Here is a 27,638-nt window from a genome sequence, read left to right as displayed (position 1 = left end):
CCCTGATTGTACGATACCTCTTCTTTACTTTTCATTGGTTCTCCAACGCCTGTCCCGTCTACCTACGCTCGGGCGACAGATCCCGAACGTTTGGGATTTTGCCATCGCTGATTAACTTTTACCTTGTCACCTTCGGAACCTATATAGACATCTCACCTACCTTCTTATCTTCTCTGATCACTAAGGCTTGGTGCCCATTTTACATCTACTCTCATTTCTTGTTTAATATTTTACTTAGAGGCTCGGTTTACTATAAAAACCTACATACAACTCTGGAATAAAGCAGCTTTGCGCACCCCACAGTTCAGAGCTCATCCGCACTCGTCTCAACCATCGAAATCGCCTTCGTCAACTTCTGAAAACTTGTTATCCTCGTCGTTTGGCCTCATTTGCGTTCGTACTCATATCTTCGCTCGTACCCCCCCGTCCTCCCTCGTATATTGTCAGAGTCCCGTGTGGCTCTTGAAGCACGTAGTTGTCGGTCGCGACACTACCTTCTTGTTACCAACCAAGTCCCTGACACGACCGACCGAACGTTCGGTCGGTGTTCGGCGCAGTCCCGAAACCATTCGGGTGCTATAATCTTATACTCCCCGTTGCTTCTCGGTACGCCTTCAATTTCTAAAGTCATCACTAACAATTCCTTGTGTATTAGATACTAGCTCCAGCACTCCTGCATTAGAGGTTGTTTTAGTGTTGTGCTCGGCACTTAGAGCCACCTCTAGCGTATCATCGTTATCTAGGAGTATCTGCATAACTTGGATTGTTACTCGTTGGTGTTTTTCCACTGTTTTTGTAAAGATGATGATATTATCCATGTATACTGCCATGACTTGTGCGATGATGAGGTTGTGAGAGATAATGTTCATCATAGTCTGGAATGTGGCCAGAGAGTTGCAGAGACCAAAGAACATGATGAGGCATTCAAATAGGCCAAATTTGGTTAAGAATGCCATTTTCCATTTGTTTCCTTCTGCAACACAGATGTTGTTGTATTCCCATTTGATGTCAAATTTTGAGAACACCTTTGCTCCTGATTTTGCAATGGTTCTAATTACATCATTGATCAGGGGTAGAGGGTATTTATTCTTTATTGTCCACTTGTTTAGCTTTCTATAGTCCTAAACTGGTCTGAGGTCTCCTTCTTTTTTCTTTATGAAGAAAAAAGGGGAGGCCTGTGGGGACTTGGATACTCTTATAGTTCCCCATTTCAGGTTTTCTTACAGCATTTCATATAGTTTGTCTTCTTCTTGTCCCATTAAAGGGTACAGTTTACATCTGCTCAATTCCTATCCTAGCTTTATGTTAATTTTATAATCCCATTGCAAGTGTTCAGAGAGCCTTTGTGAGGCCTCCTGGCTGAAGACTTTGGAAAAGCATTTAAGGATGTATGTAGAAACTATTTCTTCTATTGTATATTCATCCTTTTTCTTGTTCACTGTTTCTACTAGTTCTTGTAACTTGCTGTGGGTAGACCTGATGTGAATGGCTTTAAATGGGTGCATTTCGAATGGGTCTTTGTTGTACCACTCTTCATAGAATTCGGAGAAGAAATTTTCATCTTTGTTTTCTTTTTCTGGTTCATCTTTTATTTTTGAGTACCCGATTGTCTTTATCGTCATGGGAAGGTTTGTGCTTATATGGTGAATCTGGGTCTGCTGACTAGACACATTGTTGCACACAAAGAGAATGTGAAGTGATTCTTTACCTAATCAATCTATGGATTGTGCTCATGTAGCCAATTTGTTCCTAAAATAACATCCTCTCCTCCTAGGTTGGTAGCAAGGAGTTCACTTTGTTTGTCATGGTAATCTTCTTTGTTATCTGTCATTCTCATCAACAGGCATGCTTTGTCTATGATTTTTCCTCCTTCATTAGCAGTGCCATCTACATTAAATACCAGGATGAGTCTGTCAATCATTTGAAGTGGTATTTTTTGTTTCTGGCAGAATTGTTTATTGATGAGAAGTCCTTTGAATCTGGAAAACCACCCCTTTGTATTAAGCTCTAATTAGTTCTATTTATGCATAATTAAGAATGATTAGGATTAGACATTTTTAGCTTACCCCTTCTCTAAACCTGTTCTAATTAGACATAATTTTCCTAAATTAGGAATTATTAGGATTGATTATAACTTGAAATTTCGGAAAAATCATAATAAATCAAGCATCAGTGTTTTCATAGCCTTCTTATAAATTCATGTCTATTTGAGCACTAGTTCAATACCTAAACACAAAATATACCTTATAACAAACTTGCCTTCTGCCAGAGTTCAACCAACAACCTCATATATGCAAGCACCTAGGACAGATGCTCTATGCCACTAAGCCACAAGGTCTAAGATATGAACTTGGTAATCTAAATAAGTAGACATAATATAGGCAACCTCAACATCTCTGATTTTATCTAACATTTATCTTTCCTCTCTCTTATAAATAAATAGATTAATAAATACCTAAAAAGTCAGGTCTATTAGGATTTAGTTTAAACACCAGCTAAGAAGATAATAAACCAATGGAAAATAAATAATACACTTTATATAGGATAAAAATAAATTATGGCACTTATACAATTTAGACTAAGAATGTGTAAAACTATGATTGAGTGTAATATTCAATGGGACTCTACTAGTATAGACAATGCTACCTGAATTTGCAAATTTGATCAAAACATGATTATGAATAATCAAGATCCAATAAGAGAGAGGGGTTTTCCAAATAGCCACTAGTGAGGTAGAGGGTGGGGACAAGAGTATATGTATGGCATGCCTATATATAAATAAGCACAAGATTGTTGGAGGTGATCTTAATATGCTTAATGCATATATTTCCTATATAGCAGGCAAATATATCATTCTGGCACCACATGCCAATATGACTGTCTTTTCCACAGCCTAATAGCTAGAGGAAAACACCAAGTTTGAGCATCTTCTGTATAACAAGGCAATAAACAATATAAATAGTGCTAAAAATTATAATATCAATAGTAATGATGATTGTGTGCTGCACAAGACAGTATTAGCCACTGTACTAATAGATAAGGTCTACAAGGCTGCATATAGCATATCCCTAAGTCCAACCCACATGTTGTGTCCTATAATGACCAGTAGCAGGCATTGGCTAACAATGACAACTTTAATGATCTTGTGTGCAAGGACAAGGTACCTAGGTCTTCATAGCCTCTTGTAGCAGCTGCCAAGCTGCCAACAAAGTGGCTGGGGGCATCAATGCACATTTCTCTCTTTCTATATCCCTTGTAAAGGCAGCTGGAAAGTCAGCAAAAGAGCTACAAGATAATGGTATAGGCATATATGAAGGAGAGTAATATGCTAAAATAGTATAGAATGTGCCACATCTTTACCTTCTCACTGATAGAGCAGTAGTACTTACTATTTCCTACTAATAATTAAAGACTTCTTAGTATAGAATTAGTGCTAATATCATGAAATTAGAAACCAATCTAATGCTCACAGTGTGTTGCTCCCAATTAGAAAATTAGACACTTTTAAATACTATTAACACTTTTAGATACTTTTAGACACTATTAGATATAATCCAGAGCTAATACAAGGGGGTGTTTTTCCAGATGCAAGTACTTGACTATAGCATTGAGTCTACCCTGCTCCCCTTAGGAGAAGCATACTGTCTACTATTTGAGCCTATTGATGACGTAGAGCACCATAAGAGCCATAACAAGCCCTATCAGGAAATCCTAGGTGCCATCAACTATCTCACTGTTGCTACTTGACCTGACATCTCATATGCTACCTAGGTGCTTGGATTATTTGTGCATGCTCTTGGCACACACTATTGGTATGTCCTCAAGTATCTGTGTTATTATCTCAAAGGCATCATGGACCATGAAATCATATACCATGGAAAAAGAGGAAGCCTATTTCCTATTGGCTACTTTGACATGAACTATACAGTTGAATTGAACTGCTGTTTGTCATTAGGATGGGTGTTTCTCCTAGCTAGTGCACCCATTACTTGGAGCTACAAGAAACAGTAGTCTATCACAATCTCAACAACTAAGGCCAAATATATTGCCACATCTAGTACTACACAGATGGAAATCTGGCTTTGCATGCTCTTCTGTAAGCTAGAGGTTCTAATTACAAATCCTACCCTAATATATAGTAACAACCTTGGCATAAATATCTTGACACATGAATATGTCAATCACTTATAAGCAAAACACATCAATATTCACTATCACTTTGTCTGGGAATGTGTGGAATGCGGGGAGCTCAAGATAGAGCATGTTAGCTTAGCATATAACTTGGTGGATAAACCTATAAAAGGGATCCCTTGGTAATATGCTAGTGATGCCTCTAAGTATGAAACACACCTAAGAAACATCCCTATAAGTGCAGGGAGGCAGGAGCTGGTTTCAGTGTGCAAGGAACTGTTGGATGTGCCACAACTAATAAGGGATCATACTAAAAGTATTTGGAGTATAGAAACGGCTCTGAAACCAAAATCTTTAGTTAGGTAACATTTGTTCAGGATTGATTGGGATAACTGGAAGTGTTTGGAGTGTAGCTGTAATCAAAGTGAGACTGACACAAATTGGCAGGGAGTAGATGCTAGTCAAATACAATGTGGTCTGAACAAACAACTCCAAAATTGGTATTTTTGGCTAGCTGACATGTGATTAGGACTTAATTGGTATGCAAAAGAAAGGGAATGGGCATGAGGCTATACTAGACACTGGTAGAGGATGACAAACTAGATAAGAGGGAGAGAGCAAAATAATGAGGGCTCTGACGAAAGGCTGCAATCAAATACAATAACACAAACAAAGGGGCAAAATGTGAATGAGGATTAAAAGGCAATGGCTCAAAGTCTTATGAATACAAGCACGCAAATAGAATTAGAATGAGGGGGGGAGCCAAAGCTAATGTATTGCAAGGCCATAGGTGCCCTTTTATAGTAAGTCTGAATAGGTACAAGATAGAGAGATTGGCAGAGGCATAGAGCAATCAGAAATACATGCTAGGAGCTGTCAAAGGTAAAAAAGATAAGGAAGTGATGTTACAAACACTATAAGATAAGAAGCAATAACTCTAAAGTCTAAAAAAGTAGAGAGATTGCCAAGGTGAGTCTACATGGACCTGGAGACAAGATAATAAAGGATAAGTCAACAGAAGGCATAAGAACAATAAGAGATAAAAAGACAGATCTATTCTGAGTCAACAAAGTGTTTGGCTACCTCTGATTCTAATAAGTGCATAGGGTGGCTATGAACAGCCCTAAATAACTGTGTAAAGGTCTAAATACAAAGTTGGTAGCTAACAAATCAAATGAATTGGGATCAGTCAGTCCTAAATAGGCCAAATGGTCAAAGAATACTGAAAAGCTGTGAAAAGTGGGGTATTGGTGCCTAGAATACACCTATGCTCATCATTGGGATAAAAAATTGATGATTGGTCTTGGTATTATGGAGGTCAAGGGGAAGTGTTGAAGTATGACTTCCTTTAACCTCTCCTCTTCTTTATTTGGTATTTTCCTACTTATTGATTTCCTTATTCATACTTTGGTATTGTAGACCTACCATTAAGTCTGTAATGCTTGGCACCTACTCCCCTAGTTATTTTACCTCTACCTTAAGTAATGACTGAGGTAAGCTTCTCATTCATCTACATTATCTTACTTATACTAAAAGCCATTCATAGCTCTTTTATTCTAGCCTTACCATCTTGCAGGTACTATTTAATTCAGTTATTTTACCTCTACCTTGAGTGACAACTGAGCTCTTCTATTCCAGTCTTACCATCTTGTAGATCTCACTCAACATCAAGGACTAATATTTAGTAGGTAGGACTAGCTTGTACTTATAAGTATCCTATGTCTAATAATAGGTAGGTATAGATGGATACAAGTTGATAGTAAGGAGTATACTATTACTCTAAGTGCCAAGACTCCTAGTTTTTACGGTTCTACTAGTACTATTATGTGGCTTTATGGAGTACCCCAGAGACTATCAGGAGTTTTTGTAGCCTAGTATGGTTTCCTTTAATGTATACTATAAGCTTGACATTATAATAATAGGCCAACATGGTCTTTCTTATACACTATAGTCATTGACTTGTATTATCTTGCCTGCTCCCCATATATATTGTACACTGACCTTAAGTCTACTATACCCTCTAAAGCATCACCAAGTACCAGCTATATGCACTTTAAGTAAAGACCACACAGGCAAAGCAGTGAGCATTATTGTGCATGCCTATTGGATAGTATAGGTCTTATGATCCACTAGTCTACCTTTCTCACAGAGTTTACCTTGTCTCTCTACTATACCCTTTACTAAATACTCTTTGTTTCTTAATCATAGTATAACAGAACCTCATAGCCTACAAGTATTTCTATATATGTTTTTTTATTATCTCTTGATATTATGGTCTTGGCACAATATTGCTTTCACTTTATCTTATAATCTTGTGCTCACTCTACTTGATTTGATTTACTATAAATACCTATCTACAACACTGTAATATACTAGTTTTGAATATCCCTTTGTTTAGAGCTCAACTTTGTAAGAAGATCTTGCTTATATTGCTCCTTGCTATTAATGAGCATATACTTATGCTAAGGACTAGAAAGCAATATTGAAAGAGTTTAGAAGAGATATTAAACAAAGAAAGTAGGTAACAAAGACATAATTACCTACCAAAGATAAGCAAACACCAATTAAACAATATCTAACTAATAATTACTATTTGGCACTATTTAGTCAGTCTTAAATATCATCCATATGTTTATCATCAGTATATAAGAGTCGGCAAGATAGCATTACATTGCTTAATGATATTCTTAGCATCAAATAGCCAATCAGCTTTCAATAGCTATGTCCAAGTTAGTTCTTATCTCTTATCTCCTTGATTCCCATATATTTGGTCAAATCTAATCTTATACCATCACTTGGCTTTACTATGCACATATTTGTTCTATATATATTCTTATTGGTTCTGGGAGCACATCTAAGTTACTTATACTTGGATACTAGATGCCAATTATTTGGGCATTTGGCATTCATGATAGACTTTCACCTTATCATCTTCTAAACCTATATGGACATTACCTCTAGCTTCTTATCTTTGATATTTACTAGGTCTTGGTGCCTATTCAACATTTACTCTCATTTCTTATTTGGTATTTTACTTAGAGTTGTTCTTACTATAAAAACCCATATACAACTCTGGAATATATCAGCTTTCATACCCCATAGTTTAAAGCTCATTTGTGTTTGTATATTGTCCCTATTGATTGTCCTCTTTATTCTCTATTATATCTCATTAGCTCCCTATGTGGCTCTTAAAGCACACAGTTATTGGTTGCAACACTGTCTTTTGGTTCTCTATTGGTTGTGCACTAGCCAAGACCAAATATTCAGTCAATTTATTAGTACTGTCCTAAACTATTTGTGCATATTAATCTATACCTTTTATTGCTTATCTTGGTATACCTTTGCTTTTCTAGGTCTATGCTAATAATTCTTTGTATATTAGATACTAGCTTTTGTCTACCCTACCCTAGAGGTTGTTTTGGTGATATGCTCAATACTTAGAGACATCTCTATTATATCACCAATATTATCCTTGCTTGACTTATTATTACTTTTTTTATTGCTTTTATTATTATTGCCTTTGCTTCCCTTAAAGTCACCTTGGTCTATGGTTTATTGTCTTGTCTTATATGGGACTAATCGTGTGTCACCTCAATATTGCTTGCTATAGCTCATATACCCTTATATTACCTTACTTGACATCTTGACATTTTGCTTGATACCTTGAGTTCTTATAGTATATATCTTATGCCCCATCTCTCCACTCACAAAGGTCCTTTAATATTCTAGTAAAGTTAGTCCTCCACCTACCTTATTGATAAGTGTGCCACCTCTTTAAGCACTAAGGCCCTTGTTTTTGTACTTTCTTTGGAATTGATCACTAAGTTTGCAGTACCATACACTATACTTTGCTAATATTTAGCTACTACTTGTTAGGCTTGGGATGACCTACAGCCTCATGCAATATATCCTAAAGGTAGTCATGGCAATAGACTAACACAGTCATCTATTACAGTTTATCCAGCAATACCTTATAGTTTATGTAAAGTGCTTATATGTAGTGCAACCACTTAGGAAAGTGCCCTCAATGATGCCAATGCCACTAAGCCCTAATAATATGTGCCATGTACCATTCCATATGAGTGTATCAAAGTTTATCTTTGTGATGCTTTATTTGCAGTAAGCTTTATTGCATATGCTTATTGGACACTGTAGGTCTTTTAATTCATTCCCATTTATACTTTGCAAAGACCACCTTGCTCACTCTTTATATCCCCTCACTAGATATTGTTTATTTTCTTGACTATGGCACAATAGAACCCTAAGATTTATAAGCAACTCTATATATGGTTCTCTTTATCTTTTGAGTTTTTAGCCTTGGTATGATATTACTTGCACTTTATCTTATGACTTTACATTTGTTTTACCTACTTTGATTTACTATAAATACTTATCTTTGACTCTAAAATATACTAGTTTTGAATACCCCTCTATTTAGAGCTTAACTTTACAAGGAGATATTACTTATATTGCTTGTCTTTGCCATTGTCTTTGCACTATTATTGTATCTCTTGCCAAGGCCTTTATTGTTGCACTTAAAGTCCCCTTGGTTAATTGTGACTGAGGTTTATATATTCTACATTGCTCCATGCCAGTTATACAACTTGCACCATTATATTGCTATTGACCTTGTCACTAGTCTTTACTCTAGCTTTAATCTAGCTTCAGTCTAGCTTTGCATAGCTTTGCACAACTTTGTGTATATATATCATACTTCATCTCTCTACTAATAAAAGGTTTGTCAGTCTATAAATAAGTTAGCTCCAAGCCTACCCATGTTTAATAGTAGTTTTGCTGTGTTTTTCACATATAGAACCATTACAGCACATTATTTTAAAGCCCACTATGAGGGGTTTACTTTCAAATTTCCACTAAGGGATTTCTAATAATCTTTATGACATACTGCTAAATGCAATGAGATCCAAGAACCCATTACTAGCTTTAGTACTCTTGGATTTAATGTTGATCTCAGCCTATCTGCCAACACTAACATTGTGCCTTACTACCTCTCTTACCATCACCTTCTCAATTTTGATAACTTGCCAACTCTTTTATTACCTTCACCACCCCCAGAAACCTTGTTTTTCCTAACTTTCCTATTATTACTGAATTGTTTGTCACTTACACCCATTGTTAGGACCATATTCTCATATATGCTTTGCATATAACTTAGAAGGTTAGTTAAGTAATACACTTATGACTTGGAAGCAGACTGTGACTTATATTTGATTACTATTGACATGATAAAGCATGAATACTTACAATACTTACATATTGACATGCTTTGGCATGAATGCTTACTGATAAAGATTGTAATTAGTTCCTGACTTCTAATGATATAGACAGATATTTGATTATGATTACTATAAATGGATAGATTACAGATTATGATTTACAGATTATAATTGGCTTTGGTGCCCTAACACCTATTAAGTAGATTAGCCTTTAAAAGCATAGACTAGATCTAGGTCTAGCCCTAAATAGCTTGTATGTATTAATAGCTAAGATGAGCTTCTAAGAAGCTCAGCTCATTTACTTTGTATATACTTAATCTTTGTACTGTGCCTGACATCTGGCTACCTTCCTAGCTCATGTATTGTGAACTCTGTCAGATCTGAGAAATTATATCTAGTCTAACAAAGCACTGGATTCATCTTATAGCCTCTATCACTCTCTTGTCTCTATAATATATAAAGAGCTCATAGTATATAGGGTCCTTGGTTGGATCCCTCCATGAGTTATTAGTTGGATAGAAAAAGATAGTTACATGCCTAAAGAATATTGTGATATTCTTGAAGATTATCTTCTACATCTCTTTGAAGAAAAGGCTGATAGTAACCCAGAATTTCTTCTATATGCCCAAAGACAATCCATTGTCTTTATCTATTAGGCCCTTATAATCTAAATAGCCTAGGGAACCTCTTAGTACTTAGTGCACATGATAAGCCTACTGGCTTAACACTCATTTCTCTGTTACTCAATCTTGCCCACCTCAAATCTTTGCCACTATCTCCAATCTTATTGCTTTGTTACTTGAGGTTTTCATTGTTTAGTCACACTTCTGAGAACTCTGCTCCCATTTTTCTATTGCCTACTTTTACCTTACCATTAATATTATGCCTGCTTTTTCTAGAACACATTGTGACCTCTTTACACACGGTCAGTGGCAAAAGTACTAAGCAATGTAGAAATGATTGGGTGTCAGTCCATGTCTGTGATAAATGGATCAGAATAAAGAATGAGTATATCTTGTGCATTCTCCTCCCTACTGAAATCATGACTGTCACTAGCCACCAACCAAAGAGAGCAAAAGATGGGAGAGTGGGATTTAGTCAGAGGTTGCCAAAGCTGCATTGTCATCCTCCACCAATTGGACTGAGCTGGTGTTGGTATCTTCATTGGCACTGTCATCTTTAGCATTGTCGTCACTCAATCAGGATTCTCCTATGGCCTGAAGGCATCCTTACAAGATATTAAGGAGGGCTTTAAGATTGACAAGCTCTAGAGACCTGCGAGCAAAATAAGGAATAATGCAGAATGCTGCCACTGGCCAATCAAAGACTGATCCATCAAGTTTGGCCAGAATATATGCTCCCCTTTGGTTCCTAGAAATCACCAGCAATGGTCCCAAGTACTATAGTCACATATTCCAATTGAGCACCTTTTCTATGGCCATGTTATGCATCAGGACAAGCGAGCCTCAGTGGAAATTGAAGTTATGAAGGGTGACCAAATGCTATTGTTCAAATTGGATAGTGGCCTAGACTTGGGCGCTGACTACTGAGCTGTAAAGGTGGGCAAGGTCCGATTGGTGTTTCCACAAAGTAATGGCACATCAGGCAATGAAGTTGGTAGTGCTGAGGGTTGTAGTCAGCAGTGGTAGAAGATAGGTGGCTTTGGCGATGTCAAGTGGAAGGAAAAGATGGGTGCTGGTAGCTATGAAATATGGAAAACAACCCATTCAGTGCTGAACAGTAATGTGATTAGCCCAGAATATGAAATGAGCTGCACAATTCCACTTGGCCTGATCTTTATCAACTGCCTTGAACAGAGCCTATTAAACATTGAAGTAAGGTCATTTGGTGATGCCATTCATATGGGAATTGTAGCCCAAAATGCAAATGTGCCAAATGTGTTACTTCTTTGCTAGCTAGTTAAGTGCTTTGATAAATGCCAGTCCATTATTGGAGACGATCTCTGCTAGTGTTCCCCATCAGTACAGGATATCCTCAGAGGTCCAGTTAGCAAGAGATAAACTTGTTTTGCATTGCAGCATGTGGAATTTGAAGTAGTATGATACCAAACAGTGACCTTGAATGAGATACTTAAAACCACTGATAGTCGGCATGTGCATGGTGTCCATATATATCTTTGCGAAGAGTGGTGCAGGCATGGCAACAGTCAAGTGAATAAGAATATTGTAAGTCTGGTGAATCTGGCAAAAGTGATATGTCCAAACAAACCAGGAAATGTCTTGCCTCATATGTGGCCACTAGAAGTGTTTGGTGACTGAGGTAGTTGTGGCTTAGAAGCCCTTATAAGCAATGTTGCTGTGGGTGGTAGTAAAAACTGTGATCTGACTAGATGGGGCTGCAACGATCTTGTGTCAACTATGTGAGTCTTTTCCCCATAGCTTGTTGGCTGCAATAAAGAACTCAGTGCAATATTGCAGGAAGGTAGCATATTCAGAGTTGGAGAGAGAAAAGGGCCAAACTAATGTTTGGTATGAGTCGTAGACTTCTTTAGCTTCTAAAGCTTTCTGCAATCTTAGGATATCTGAATATTCAATGGTCAGGCCTTTGTCATTGGAGTCAGTATTAGTCAAGGGATTGCCTACAAGTGAGGAAATGAAGATAGTGATTGTCAAGGTTGAGCTAGAGGTGGTGAACATATTGTTGATCTGATGGAGAAAGCCGTAGAGATTGTCGATCCAGTCATCAAAGCTGTCTTTGGGTTTTGTTACAAACTGCTCATTTAGTAGCCCCAAGAGTAGGGAGTTCTTCCTTGGGTCACTTGTGGAGGAAGAGTAAAACAATGGTCTCAACTGTATATATAGCACAGGAGCCAGGTGTGTTATTACAGCATAGGCAATAGAGCAAGGGGCAGTATGAAGACTGCCATAGTTTTATACATGAGGATATAGAAGGAACAAAAAGAATAGACTAAAGAATATTAGCCTATTCAATGGGCCTTTTATACTACTTTAGGAAAGGGCATGAGAATCCCATATATATCTGTAGGTATTCTCTAAGTCATTTCTCTCTTTAAACGACTACTCTTGCTTCTCTGCTTGTCTCCTTCCAACCAGGAGGATAAGGAGTTCTGTGCCCATGTATGGGTAGTATGTAAGGTGGGGAAAGATGCCCACTGCAACAGGCTTATAATACTTGACCAGCAATGAATAATCTGCTAGGAGTGGATAACCAGAGGTATTATCTGTACCTTAGTGTACGCCTCAGGGTATGAGGCCACCTGGTGGTTGTAACAATCATATCAGAATAGACTGCCATAAAGGCCCAATAAGTTGTGATCATAATAATACCCCTTTTTTATGTTCTATTCGCCTGGTAGGGTAGCATATTGCTTCATCACCTATCCATATACAATTTGCTTTCTTGGTCCAATAATGTATCAACTGGATGCATCTTCCAGGATATGACTATGTTTTCTGGGAGGAAGACCAACTTACATCATTTGATTCTCTAGGAGTTTTCTATCTCTATTGAGCTGTTTGTTTGTCAACTGTTAGAGCATTCCAAAACCCCTCATCTATAGGATGTTCTTCCTTTACCTATTGATTTGTTTGGCCACTGGTTCCTGCCTAGTGGTCTTACTCCAGTTTGCCCTGGAATAACATCAAGAATGGCATATGAATGCAAATAGTAGATGGATGAGTAGAAACTCAAGCCTGTGGGTTCTAGTTTGTGCCATCAATTTTTTCTTCTTCCTTCTCCAAGGGCCAAACCTCAGTGTTTCTAGGATAGTCATCTACCCCTGCAATTGTTGTTTCCTCTTGACAGCAAGTGATGTCCATGGACAAGTAGGTTGATTGCTTTATATAGGCTTAGGCCTACTTCTCCAGACTACCAGCATGTTGTCCCAAGCAGTATTGCTCCTATACAGTGAGCTTATCTCTGGTGAGGTAGTATTGGCATCCAGAGTTTATTTGTCACAAATGTGGGCCTATGGTGGGGAATACTATATGTAGTGTTGGGCTCGAGGCAAGGATGTGAAGAGAATCAGACTGGAAGGGCACAGCAAGGAGATAAAAGGAGTCTAACTCCATTTTCAAGACTGCCCATTCATGTGCACGAATAGCCATCAAGACCATAATTGATTTATTTGTTGGGTCTGTAAGATATATCTACAATGGTAGTTTAAACACTGTTCAGGATGTTTGCTAGTTTAACGTCATAGCAGATGTCCATAGTTTAAGGTCATTGCGGACCCATTAGGGTGCCCTACACTACCCGATAGTTTACATTTAAGGTTATTTTGGACCTTCTTCATCATTAACATTGAAGATCTGTAAGGGAAGATGTTTCTGCATGCCAGAACATTTGTCAGTGATGTGCATAGGGCCCTAGACCAGACTTTGCCTTCCCAGATCCCACTGAGGCATGATGGGAACAGTTTATACTATATCAAACTAGATAATTTATAACACCTCAAGATTATGAGACCACTCAGTTTAACACTGTGAGATAAGTGACTGCTATTATCTGACTGAGTCCCTTGAGTCATGATAGACTTGGCCTTCTGAGGATAAAGGTAGTTTACCATCATTTCAGATGTTTATTAATATATCTTTGTCAAAAATAATGTTGATCGAAGGCTTTTGGTGTGCTCAGATGCTCTGCCATGTTTGAGAATTCTCAACGGCACAGCCTGATAAGATCTTGCTGATGCTCTGAGAAAGGCATCACAGCATCGATGCTATTGGACTCGCTCCGGCTTCATGATTGTCCAGGCTGCTGCGCAGCTGATTGTGGTCAAACACTCATTGAGGTTGGGCTCTCTTGCCTTTTCTACCTTTGTCTAGGATCATCGGTCCCTGTTTGTAACCTTTGATTACACAATGTTCTAGACCATCCCCTTCTGTTTTTGTCGGAGAAAGCATTGATGTATATCTAAGCTTGATATACAATAATTTCTAGCTCTCCTAAACATCATCTTTTCTCTCAACTCAATTGGCGTTTTCTATGGCCATTTGGCAATACCCCTGTGGAAAAAGGGGCAAATAGTTTATTATTATTGCAGACAGAGGTGATATTTCTTCATCAATATCCCCCTATGATCCCCATGTGAAAGGGGACAGTAGTTTAAGGTTATTGTGGACCGATTGGGACCCTGGATCGCCAATCACAACTCCTATTTGGCTAAGGAGCAAGTAGTTTAACATCATTGTGGATATGGTGATATCTAATTGAGATATCCCCATACAATCCCTGTGCTAAAAGGAACAAATAGTTTAATGTTGTTACAAATGTACATGACCTTTGTGATTTAAAGACCCTGTATATGATCCCTATGCATGAAGAGATGGTAGTTTAATGTCATTGTGGATGTGGTGCTATCTTTGTGATTAAGATGCCACTACACAATTCCTATTCTAAAAGGGACAATAATTTAGCATCATTGTGGACATGTTTTGCTGCAAATATTATAGCAAAACAATGCCTAGTTTAACATCTTTCCAGATATTATTGTTGCTAGAGTAATTCTAGCTCCAATACAATCCCTAGAACTGAGGGACAGTAGTTTAATGTCATTTTGGATGTATTTTGTTGGTGGAATAGACTTTATAAATGAAATGGCCAGTTCTTGTCGTACTTCCATGATGTGAGCCAAAGAAAGTCATGTGATCTAGCCCTTCTGACTAGATACTTGACTTGAGGCACATGTCCTAGTTGCCTCCTGACTAGGTCTTGGAGCGGAATTCTTGTACTTCAACTCCAGGACTAGACTGGGCACACTGTAAAGAGGTGTGTGCTTTTCTATATCCCCAAACTCCTCGCTTGGATTTGAACCAAGACAACCTGATATTCTTTTACTAAAAAGCAAGTGAATATCAAAGTGCTTTGACCACTTATAGGCAGGATTTTGCAATGCAGGTCTTCTGACAACCTGCGCTTCACTAAAATACAACCACACTCTATGGGTCAATGGTAGTTTAACATTATCTCAGATAGGGATAGTTTATTATCATTTTGGACGCAGACTAGTTTTACATTGTTGCAGACACCTAGTAGTTTATAGTCATTGTGGACTAACATCTGGAAAATCACTTTCTTGTATTATTGTCTAATTAGTTCTATTTATGCATAATTAAGAATGATTAGGATTAGAGATTATTTGCTTATCCCCCTAAACCTGTTCCAATTAGACATAGTTTTTCTAAATTAGGAATTATCAGAATCAATTATAGCTTGAAATTTCGGAAAAATAATAATAAATCAAGAATCACAGTTCTCATAGCCTTCTTATAGAGTCATGTTTATTTGAACACTAGTTGAATACCTAAACACAAAATATACCTCATAACAAATTTGCCTTTTGCCAAAGTTAAACCAATAACCTCATGTATACAAGCATCTAGGACAGATGCTCTAAGCCACAAAGCCACAAAGTCTAATATATGAACTTGGTAATCTAAATAAGTAGACATAATGTAGGCAACCTCAATATCTTAAATTTTATTCAATATTTATCTTTCCTCTATCTTATAAATAAACAGGTCAATAAATGCCCAAAAAGTCAGGTCTTTCAGGATTTAGTTTAAACACTAGCTAAGAAGATAATAAACCAATGGAAAATAAATAATACACTTTATATAGGATAAAAACAAATTGTGGCACTGACACAATTTGGATTTAGAATGTGTAAAACTATGATTGAGTGTAGTATTCAATAGGACTCTACTACTATAGACAATGCTACCTGAATTTGCAAATTTGATCAAAAACATGATTATGAATAATTAGCCATAATTAGCTCAACACTACATGCACTGCATGGTTTTTCTCGGAATAAACCATGGATAAAATTGTGGATATAAATAAAGTTTTTGTTTGGGTTTATCCACAGGAATTACCAAAACAAAAACTTAAAGCTTATCCAAGGTTTTGTCCCAGAACAAAACTATAACATAACCTTATGTTTAAGCTCAGACATTTTGTTCAAGTTTGTCCTACAGTAAATCCTGGGATAAAACTCTGGATAATCTTTAACTCTTATGTCACAGGATTTATGTCACATATGAAAAATCGCTAATAATACCATGAAAATCAGTGATTAATTCAGTTTATTACACAGCCCTTTGGGCACTGCCTAGCACCAAATATTAGATAGCCTTTTTATTCACAACATCTCTTGACCAACCTCAATGAATATGGCCTTCTGCAAAGACTACCTTGCTATAGAGAGTTTCTTAAAAAAACAGTGTGTAATTGTAAATACAAAGTGAAGCAGCATGGACAAAACTGGAAAAGTGACAAACAAGAATCATACTAGCAATCACAAATCATCAAGGCAATACAAGGGCTAGCTCATAGCTAAATTCATTATAATAGTGTCTAGTCTTAGAAAAATAGGGATTGTTAGTATTAAATCAAAAAATCAAAAAAAATAATGAGCTGTGCATATTGTCTAATTCTCTAATAATCTATTAACCACTGGAATAATTGTCTCTTGTAACAAGTGGCAGACACTGCAACAAACCACTGTTGCATCTAGTGCTAAGTGTTTGGCACTATAACAAACCACTGTCATACCCCACAACAAGTGTCCAAAGCTATGACAGACCACTATAGCACCCTGTGCCAAGTGTCCAACATTGTGACAAACCACTGTTGCACCCTATGACAAGTGTCCAAAGCTATGACAAACCACTGTCACATCTTGTGCCAAGTGTCTGATACTGTGACAAACCACTGTCATACCCCATGACAAGTGTCCAAAGCTGTGACAAACCACTGTTGCACTCCATGACAAGTGTCCAAAGCTGTGACAAATTACTATTGCACCTTGCGCCAAGTGTCTAAAGCTGTGACAAACCACTGTCACACCCCATGACAAGTGTCTGACACTGTGACAAACCACTGTCATACCCTGTACCAAGTGTCTAATGCTGTGACAAATCACTGTTGCACTATTAGACACTTGGTGCAAGGTGCAACAGTAATTTGTCACAGCTTTGGACACTTGTCATGGAGTATGACAGTGGTTTGTCACAGTATCAGACACTTGGCACAAGATGTGACAGTGGTTTGTCATAGCTTTGGACACTTGTCATAGGGTGCAACAGTGGTTTGTCACAATGTTGGACACTTGGCACAGGGTGCTATAGTGGTCTGTCATAGCTTTGGACACTTGTTGTGGGGTATGACAGTGGTTTGTTATAGTGCCAAACACTTAGCACTAGATGCAACAGTGGTTTGTTGCAGTGTCTGCCACTTGTTACAAGAGACAATTATTCCAGTGGTTAATAGATTATTAGAGAATTAGACAATATGCACAGCTCATTATTTTTTTTGATTTTTTGATTTAATACTAACAATCCCTATTTTTCTAAGACTAGACACTATTATAATGAATTTAGCTATGAGCTAGCCCTTGTATTGCCTTGATGATTTGTGATTGCTAGTATGATTCTTGTTTGTCACTTTTCCAGTTTTGTCCATGCTGCTTCACTTTGTATTTACAATTACACACTGTTTTTTTAAGAAACTCTCTATAGCAAGGTAGTCTTTGCAGAAGGCCATATTCATTGAGGTTGGTCAAGAGATGTTGTGAATAAAAAGGCTATCTAATATTTGGTGCTAGGCAGTGCCCAAAGGGCTGTGTAATAAACTGAATTAATCACTGATTTTCATGGTATTATTAGCGATTTTTCATATGTGACATAAATCCTGTGACATAAGAGTTAAAGATTATCCAGAGTTTTATCCCAGGATTTACTGTAGGACAAACTTGAACAAAATGTCTGAGCTTAAACATAAGGTTATGTTATAGTTTTGTTCTGGGACAAAACCTTGGATAAGCTCTAAGTTTTTGCTTTGGCAATTCCTGTGGATAAACCCAAACAAAAACTCCATTTATATCCACAGTTTTATCCATGGTTTATCCTGGGAAAAACCATGCAGTGCACGCAGTACAAATTAGTATTATTAACAATATCAATAATTAAGATCCAATAAGAGAGAGGGGTTTTTCAAATGGCCACTAGTAAGGTAGAGGATGGGGACAAGGGTATATGTATGGCATGCCTATGTATAAATAAGCATAGGATTGTTAGAGATAATCTTAATATGCTTAGTGCACATATTTCCTATATGGCAGGCAAATATATTATTCTGGTACTATATACCAATATGACTGTCTTTTCCATAGCCCAAGAGCTAGAGAAAAACACCCAGTTTGAGCATCTTCTGTATAACAAAGCAATGCATAATATGGATGGCACTGAGAATTGTACTATCAATAGTGGTGATGATTATGTGCTGCACAAGACAGTATTAACCACTGCACTAATAGACAAGGTTTGCAAGGCTGCATATAGCACATCCCTAAGCCCAACCTGCATGTTGTGTTCTATAATGACCAGTAGCAGGCATTGGCTAACAATGACAACTTTGATGATCTTGTGTGCAAGGCTAAGGGTACCAAGGTCTTTATAGCCTTTTATGGCAGCTGCCAAGCTGCTAACACAGTGGCTGAGAGCATTAATGCACATTTCTCTCTTTTTATGTCCTTTGTAAAGGTAGCTGGAAAATCAGCAAAAGAGCTACAAGATAATAGTGCAGGCATATATAAAAGAGAGTAATATGCTAAAATAGTATAGAATGTGCCACATTTTTACCTTTGCACTGATAGAGCAGTAGTACTTACTATTTCCTACTGCTAATTAAAGACTTCTTAGTATGGAATTAGTGCTAATATTATAAAATTAGAAACTAATCCAATGCTTACAATGTATTGCTCCTAATTAGGAAATTAGACACTTTTAGATGCTATTAACACTTTTAGATAATTTTAGACACTATCAGATATAATCCAAAGCTAATACAAGGGGGTGGTTTTCTAGATGAAGCCTTTGGTAGTTTTATATCATTCTGGATGTGTTTTGTGGCCTTGCATTGCCTTGGGGCAAGCACTTTTAGTAAAGGTAGCCCAGACTCTACTATCTTATGCATCAGCAGGTAGAAACCCCTAATGCAGAAATGATTCTGTAAAACTGGAAATCCAAAGTGGGATGTCCAAACACCAGTCAGACCTTGACTGTGAGGGATCACTTTACTGAGTTATGCACTATAATTATTCTTGGCTTTAGATTTGCACTAGTTATGTACAAGCATCTTTGTTGTACCAAGACAAGGAGCTGGCTTGTTGACACCTAATATAAATAGCCATGGAGGGTTCCCTAATGTGGAAAAAACCCTGTAAAACTGAGGATCCAAATGGGATGCTCAGTGCATCTGTTAGATTACTCCTTGACAGCAAGGATGTGAAAATTCTATGCATATGTTGCCATATGAAATATGCCTGCTTGTGTGCCACATTCTACTATTCCAAGAACATGGGCTTGTGGTTAGGTACTTTCCCTGTCTTCTTGTTTTTTCACAGTTTTAAGACATGCAGGTCCAATATTTTAGACGTTATTCCAGACATAGGGTAGTTTAATGTTACTTTCAGATGAGGGCATACAGTTTAACGTCATAAGGGATGAACCTAGTTTTACATTGATAAGCTAGAGGTGGCTCTAGGTGCCGAGCACAATACTAAAACAACCTCTAATACAGGGGTGCCGGGGCTAGTATCTGATACACAAGGAATCATTAGTTAGGACTTGAAAAAGCGAGGGCACACTAAAGAGTAATGAGGAGGGTGAGATTAAAGCACCTGAATGGTGATACGCTAGAGGTGGCTCTAAGTGCCGAGCACAACACCAAAACAACCTCTAATGCAAGGGATGCTGGAGCTAGTATCTGATACCCAAGGAATTTGTTAGTGATGACTTTATAAATTGATGGCACACTGAGAAGTAGCGAGGAGTGTGAGATTATAGTGCCCGAACGGTTTCGGGACTGCACCAAACACCGACCGAATGTTCGGTCGGTCGTGTCGGGGATTTCGGTTGGTAACGAGAAGGTAGTGTTGCGACCGACAACTACGTGCTTCAAGAGCCACATGGGACTCTGACAATATACGAGGGAGGACGAGGGGTATGAGCGAAAAGACGAGTATAAATGCAAACAAGGCCGAACGACAAGGATGACAAGTTTTTGGGAGTCGACGAAGATGATTTCGATGGTTGAGATAAGTGCGAGTGAGCTCTGAACTGTGGGGTGCGAAAGCTGGTTTATTCCAGAGTTGTATATAGGTTTTTATAGTAAACAGAGCCCCTAAGTAAAATATTAAACAAGAAATGAGAGTAGATATTGAATGGGCGCTAAGCCTTAGCGATCAGAGAAGATAAGAAGGTAGGTGAGATGTCCATATGGGTTCCAAAGGTGACAAGGTAAAAGTTAATCAGCGATGGCGAAATCCCGAACGTTCGGGATCCGTCGCCCGAGCGTAGGTAGCAGGAAAAGGCATTGGAGAACCAATGAAAATAAAGAAGAGGTATTGTATGACCAGGATAGCTAAATAACGGTGCAAGATCGTGTTTGACCAACCATGTGGAAGTTGGGAAGATAAGCAATAAGGACCGACTGACTCATGGAGGACATCGGCCGATATGGACTGCTAGCTCCGATCTTGTAAACACTTATCGTAACACTCCTGTGCAGTCATGGTAAGTACGTGAAGTGTAGGTGAACTGACCCAAGTGCTGCCGAACGTCCTTCGGTGGCTTGTCGTCGGTCGGGTTGGGACCGACCATGTTTGGTAATAGTCGGCATCTTCGGTACTTGTCTAGCGCTGTTTGGTATCTCCCCAAAGCTTCCCAAATACCTCCCTTGGATCCTAGTGCGGGTGCATGCTCATCAACGGTTTCGGGACTGCACCAAACACTGACTGAATGTTTGGTTGGTCGAGTTGGGTCAAGGAATTGATTGGTGACAAGAAGGTAGTGTTGTGAGCGACAACTATGTGCTTCAAGAGCCACATGGGACTCTAATAATATATGAGGGAGAACAAGGGGTACAATTGAAGAGACAAGTATGAACACAAACGAGGCTGGATAACGAGGATAATGAGTTTTCGGAAGTCGACGAAGACGATTTCAATAGTTGAGATGAGTGTGAATGAGCTCTAAACTGTGGGGTGCAAAAGCTAGTTTATTCCAGAGTTGTATGTAGGTTTTTATAGTAAACAGAGCCCCTAAGTAGCATATCAAACACGAAATGAGAGTAAATGTCAAATGGGTGCCAAGCCCTAGCAATCAGAGAAGATAAGAAGGTAAGTGAGAAGTCCATATGAGTTCCAAAGGTGATAAGGTAAAAGGTAATCAGTGATGGCAAAATCCCAAACATTTGGGATTTGTTGCCTGAGCATAGGTAGTGGGAACAAGTGTTAGAGAACCAATGAAAATAAAGAAGACATAACACATGACCAGGGTGGCTAAGTAATGGTACAAGATTGCGTTTGACCAACCATATGGAAGTCGGGAAGATAAGTGATAAGGACCGACTGACTCACGGAGGACATCGGCCGATATGGACTGCTAGCTCCGATCTTGTAAACACTTATCATAACACTCCTGTGTGGTCATGGTAAGTACATAAAGTGTGGGCAAACTGACCCAAGTGCTGCCGAATGTCCTTCGGAGGGTTGCGGTCAGCTAGGTAGGGACCGACCATGTTTGATGCAAGTCGGCATCTTCGGTACTCATCTAACGCTGTTTGGTATCTCCCTAAAGCTTTCCAGATACCTCCCTTGGACCCTAGCGCAGGTGCATGCTCATCCACATTGTTTCGGATGAACTTAGTTTTAGGTTATTTTGGTGATACACTAGAGGTGGCTCTGAGTGCCAAGCACAATACTCAAACAACCTCTAATGCAGAGGGTGCTGAAGCTAGTATCTAATACACAAGGAATTGTTAGTGATGACATTAAAAATTGAAGGCATACTAAGAAGCAATGAGGAGTATGAGATTATAGCACCCAAATAGTTTTGGGACTGCACCAAACACTGACTGAACATTTGGTCAGTTGAGTCAGGGATTTGGTTGGTAACAAGAAGGTAGTGTTATGACCAACAATTATGTACTCCAGAAGCCACATAGGACTTTGACAATATACAAGAAAAGACAAGGGGTATGAGCAAAAAGATAAGCACAAATACAAATGAGGCCAAACAATAGGGATGGCAAGTTTTTGGAAGTTAATGAAGACAATCTCAATGGTTGAGACAAGTGCAAATGAGCTCTGAACTGTGGTGTGCAAAAGCTGGTTCATTCTAGAGTTGTATGTAGGCTTTTATAGTAAACAAGGTCCCTAAGTAAAATATTAAACATGAAATAAGAGTAGATATCAAATGGGCGCCAAGCCCTAGCGATCAGAGAAGATAAGAAGATAGGTGAGATGTCCATATGGGTTTTGATAGTGATAAGATAAAAGTTAATTAGCAATAGTGAAAACCCGAATGTTTGGGATTTGTCGCCCAACTGTAGGTAGTAGGAACAGGCATTGGCAAGCTAATGAAAATAAAGAAGACATAACATATACATATGACCAGGGTGGCCAAGTAATAGTGTAAGATTATGTTTGACCGACTATGTGAAAGTTAGGAAGATAAGCGATAAGGATTGACCGATTCACAGAGGATATTGGCCGACATGGAATCCTGGATCCAATCTTGTAAACACCTTATCGTAATACTCCTGTACAGTCATAGTAAGTATGTAAAGTGTGGGCAAACTGACCCAAGTGCTGCCAAGCATCCTTTAGTGGGTTATGGCCAGTCAGGTGGGGGCCAACCATGTTCAGTAATAGTTGGTATCTTCATTACTTGTCTAGTACTGTTTGGTATCTTCTCAAAGCCTCCCGGATACCTTTCTCAGACCCTAGTGTGGGTGCCTCCTCATTATCAGACTACCATGAACCTATAGCATATTGAGCGCAGTGACAATGAAGCGACTGGCACAGAGAGAGTGCCAAAAAGAAGCTCTATAACGACAGGGCTGTGGTCCAGAGGGTAAGAGTCTTAGGAAAGAATCGCCCTCGGACCACGGGTATTTAAGCTACACAGAACAATAAGAAACGAAAAAGGAAGGTATGACATCAACAGGTCATTACAGGTGAAACTCCTTACAAAGCGGTCAAAAGCTCCACCGGGAGCTCGGTCCGGAGTGTCAATGACATCACACCGGACCGCCTCAGCTGGCTAACCTGGTGAAACAACTGAAACAAGGTGAGACAAGGTGAAAACAAAGTGAGACAGTCCAAATGGAGAAAGAAAGCAATATGCCCGCTCTAGGAACGGCTGTAGGGCCGCTCCCAGCTGTAGAGGCGAGTAATCAATGAGTCCCAAAGGTGGCACCCATGTGGCATGGATGCTACACCAACCAGAACGGCCACAAACAACATAGCATGTGGATTATTATCCTTTGGGTAAAAAGTTCCACCACTTCCTTACCCTCTTCCTTGCCCTGTTAATATCCATCAATAATCATATCCTTGGTATCTATCCCCTCCTTCATTGGGCCAGTAGTACAGGTCCGCTTTGTCATAGTTTCCTAGATTGTCTAAAGTATCCCAAGCATCAAGTTTAGACTGAGTCCAGAAGCAAATCTCTTTGAGCCTCTGAATTAGCATAGAAAGCTTAGCAGCTGCTTTAGCTATTCTGTCCCTCGTCTGTACAAAGTCGGTGATTAGCAGCAGGTGTTCTATCCCAGTGTCAAATACCCCAGCTAGCATGCTCTCCGCATCGGAGGGTTGCCTAGGTTCCTTAGTTCACCCATTGTTATCTTCATACTAGGATGTAGGATGTGGTATTAAGATTAATCTAGAGGGCCAACCATCTGATCTGTTGGCTTGCACTAGCCAGTTATTGAGGTATGTCACTATTTTTATTTCCTGATTGTCCACAGAGATGGTGTTTCACTATAAGAGAGCATCTGCTTGTTATTCCAGTTCTCCGGAGTAAGGATTTGGACTACTGGTAATTCCTCTCATGGTGCTAGAAGTTTGTCTGTCAGCTAGTACTGTTGGTTATGCAGCTCTTAGTAGAACTGGAAACAGGTGAGCCATTCCATTGCCTGGTTGTTGATCTCCACCTCTTGTACATAGCCTCTGGGGACTTCCAGCTCTAGGAGTTGTTATAATTTTAGTAGCAGGTGGAATTCAAGTTGTAGATCCACTAGGATTGCCATAGTCTTTGTCATTAGGGCCCTCATTCCATGGTGCATCTTGGGAGTTCCTCCTGGATGATTATTTGTTGGTATAGGTCCTCTCTTGCCTCTTGAACCTTGTGTAGTCCTCAGTATCATCATCTGAAAAGTTGTTAAGGTTTTGGGTGAGGATAGTAGTGGTGGTGTTGGACTCCAGTGGTGTTGGGCTTGTTCCTCTATTGATTCATTCAATGTCTGGATTGATGACCATAAGGACAATATCAGGGGAGGAGTTTCTCGAAGGAGACAAGGCAGTGGTGTCATTATAGAGGAGCATTGGTATAATGAGGACTGAAATGGGGAAGTGTAGAGATGTTTGATATGAGGTGTTTTCATTGCCCTTTTTATACCTTTTTGATCAGAGTGATATAAGATGAGGTTTATTGTGGTATTGGTCATGAAAATCCCTCAGGGCTTCTTCTGCTGTTTTCTTTAAGAAAGAGTAGGGTTCCTAAGTGTTATTGGCTTCAGAATATCCCTCTCATTTGACCAAGTGCTTGTTTCCCCGTCCTTGTCATTTTGAGTCTGGGGCCATCTCTACTTTGTGGTGTTCTTCATCATTTAGTACCTCCGGTAATAGTCTCATAAAGTTTTCCCCATGTGCTTCTATTTCTCTATATTTAGTGAGCATAGTGGCATGGAAAATGAGATGGATTTTCCATTGTTGGGAAATTTGCAGCTTATATGCCAAGGGTCCAACTTTGGCCAAGATTTTGAAAGAACCATATCTTCTAGGGGTGAGCTTAAACTTGGGATGCATCGTCCAGATATGGGTTTCTTTAAGCCATACTTTGGTCTCCTTCCTCCCATTAGGGAAGTTTTTTATTGAGGTCCTGGTCTTTGGCATATTGACTTGCTATTTGTAAGCTAGCTGTGGCATCTTCCTAGACTTCTGTAATTATCTATATGCATTCAGCTACTGCAGGTACCTTTGTCTCCAGAGCCATATCTACTGAATAAGGGAAGTTGAAATGGTAGAGTACTTCAAATGGTGATTTCCTAGTGGCAGAGTGTTTCTATGCATTGTGTGAGAATTTGGTGAATGGTCGAAGGTCTACCCAATTGTCCTGGTGGTAGTTGCAGAACATTCTTAGGAACTGTTCAATCTCCTGGTTAACTCATTTTATTTCCCCATCTGTTTGGGAATAGTATGCCATGCTGAAAGCAGTGGTGATGCCTAGCCGCTTCCATAGTTCTCATGTGAATTTTGCCATAAATTGGGGGCCATGTTGGACACTATCTTGGTTAGTAAACCATGTCAATTGAAAATGTTATTTTGAAAGAGTATGGTTGTTTCTTCTGCTGTGATGGTTTTCTTACATGGCAGATGACTATGCCTTTTGACAAGTCCTTTATCCACTATCATATTGATTAAGTCGAAACCTTTGCTTTTAGACAGGTTGGTGACAAAGTCTGTCAAGATCAATTGCCATGGAACATTGGTGGTTTCTAGGGGGTGGATAGGTGGTCATGTCCAATATGTCAGATTTTTGGTAGACTGTCATATGGCACATCCATCCGCATATTTGTGGATCAATTTAGTCATGTTCTGCTACTAATAGTGTCACTATACCAATTCTAAGGTTTTAGCTCTGCCTAGGTATCTAATGGCTAGTGTGTCATAGTATGTTTTAACAATAAGCCTTCAAATGAAGTTATTTTTGGGAACACATATATAGCCATTTTGCCTGGTAATTTTGCCTTTGTATGTTCATTTTCCTAGGTCTCCCTTTATTGCTCATAGGCCTTTTTGCAGTAATTTTGTGAGGCCCATGTCCATTAGGGTATTATGTTCTGAACACAAGTGTTGAATGAGGGAGATGAAGTCCAAGGATATAATTTCCATGGATTTTACATGCATTTTTTGGTTTGGTTTTGCCTCAGTTTTACTTGACTTGTTAAAAAGTTTGGCTGGAAGTAGGATTTGAGCTTTATTGTCAAATTCCACCCCCTCACTTAGATCTGGATGCCTGGATAGAGCATCTGAGTGATTGGTTAATCCTGCTTTGTAGCTGAGTGTGAAGTCAAATCTACTCAAATAAAGGCTTCAATAGGCATATTTTCATGATAGATTACAGGCCATTTGGAAATGTTCCAGATTTTTATGGTCTGTCCAATTCTCAAAGGAATGTTCCACTCCTTTAAGGTAGTGGTTCCAGTGTTCCAAAGCTTTTACAATACCCAATATTTTGCAATCATAGATGTTATAATTCTATTCTGCTAGGGTGAACAAGCTAGAGAGAAATGCCACTTAACCCTTTATGTCCTTGACAGAGTCAATGCTAGCCAGGAGCTTGTCTTCTCCAAGAAACTTGGCCAGAATCTCCTTATTGATCTCAGCAAGAGTGTCATTGCGCCCAAAAGGAATCATATAATTAAGGAAGAAGTGGTCTGGTTTGGGATACTGATCAGAGATATCAGGATAGATCAAGTCAATCAAGGACTTCTTAGTATTGTTATCAAGACACATATTGGGAGGAAGTTCAATAGACTTGTTTTTACCAAGGTTATGGCCAGAACCAACATTGAGGAGCCATTAAGCAAAGGCATTGCTTTCAGGAGTCTGGTCTAGGTGCATATTCTTTTTGAGAGTGAGAAGTTAGATATGATTCCAGAGTGAGGACTTGTGTAAAGATATAGCCACAATCTGCTCTCTGCTTTTTTTGGGAACCACAGGCAAGGTCTGACAAAAGTCTCCAACAAATAACACAGTGAACCCACCAAAAGGAGCAGGGTTGTCCATGAGATCCTGAAAAGTGCAATCAACAGCTTCATTTCCATAGTGATGCTGCATTGGTGCCTCATCCCAAATGACCACCCCAGTCTGACGAATAAGACCATCAAAGTCAGAGTTTTCCTCCCAAGAGCAAGAAGAGTGCTCATTAAGACCCTCAATGGGGATTTTGAAATAAGAGTGAGCAGTGCAACCACTATCCAGAAGAAGCAACACAAAGAGCAGCCTTGCCTTAAGAGCAGACAGAGGCAGCAATGATATTGCAGACATAGGTCTTTCCACCACCTCCAGCACTGTGCAAAAAGAAGACTTAGCATTGGTTGGACTAGACTGACTGCATGATAGCATCATAGGTATTTCTCTGCTTAGCATTGAAGGTCAATAGATTGGTCTCCACCTAATGTGCAAGGTCAGCTCAAGGTCAACTTTGAAGAATGCGT

General features: G+C 38.9%; 6 protein-coding genes across 6 annotated transcripts; all 6 read right to left on the bottom strand.

The window, feature by feature from the left end:
• Positions 1-1,717: 1,717 nt before the first annotated feature.
• HETIRDRAFT_53299 (uncharacterized protein) lies at positions 1,718-1,969 on the bottom strand (the record flags this gene model as incomplete). The annotated part of the gene is made up of 1 exon (XM_009552880.1): positions 1,718-1,969. A coding segment is annotated over one exon (252 nt), but the record flags the coding sequence as incomplete, so codon positions are not given.
• An 8,490-nt stretch (positions 1,970-10,459) lies between these two features.
• HETIRDRAFT_329024 (uncharacterized protein) lies at positions 10,460-10,765 on the bottom strand (the record flags this gene model as incomplete). The annotated part of the gene is made up of 2 exons (XM_009553064.1): positions 10,460-10,559; positions 10,599-10,765. Coding segments are annotated over 2 exons (267 nt in total), but the record flags the coding sequence as incomplete, so codon positions are not given.
• A 201-nt stretch (positions 10,766-10,966) lies between these two features.
• On the bottom strand, positions 10,967-21,013 carry HETIRDRAFT_455025 (uncharacterized protein; the record flags this gene model as incomplete). Its single annotated transcript, XM_009553063.1, has 2 exons — positions 10,967-11,067; positions 20,956-21,013. 2 exons carry the CDS (start codon positions 21,011-21,013, stop codon positions 10,967-10,969), a joined length of 159 nt encoding a protein of 52 aa, XP_009551358.1.
• A 2,723-nt stretch (positions 21,014-23,736) lies between these two features.
• On the bottom strand, positions 23,737-23,889 carry HETIRDRAFT_328675 (uncharacterized protein; the record flags this gene model as incomplete). The annotated part of the gene is made up of 1 exon (XM_009553062.1): positions 23,737-23,889. The coding sequence occupies one exon, from the start codon at positions 23,887-23,889 to the stop codon at positions 23,737-23,739; it is 153 nt and encodes a 50-aa protein (XP_009551357.1).
• A 1,833-nt stretch (positions 23,890-25,722) lies between these two features.
• Positions 25,723-25,920, bottom strand: HETIRDRAFT_53170 (uncharacterized protein; the record flags this gene model as incomplete). Its single annotated transcript, XM_009552876.1, has 1 exon — positions 25,723-25,920. A coding segment is annotated over one exon (198 nt), but the record flags the coding sequence as incomplete, so codon positions are not given.
• Positions 25,921-26,202: 282 nt separating this feature from the next.
• Positions 26,203-26,511, bottom strand: HETIRDRAFT_53544 (uncharacterized protein; the record flags this gene model as incomplete). Its single annotated transcript, XM_009552894.1, has 1 exon — positions 26,203-26,511. A coding segment is annotated over one exon (309 nt), but the record flags the coding sequence as incomplete, so codon positions are not given.
• Between the last annotated feature and the right edge of the window lie 1,127 nt (positions 26,512-27,638).

The sequence above is a fragment of the Heterobasidion irregulare genome (assembly GCF_000320585.1).
Source record: "Heterobasidion irregulare TC 32-1 unplaced genomic scaffold scaffold_11, whole genome shotgun sequence".
NCBI lineage: Eukaryota > Fungi > Basidiomycota > Agaricomycetes > Russulales > Bondarzewiaceae > Heterobasidion > Heterobasidion irregulare.
This window is presented reverse-complemented; position numbering and strand designations above follow the sequence as displayed.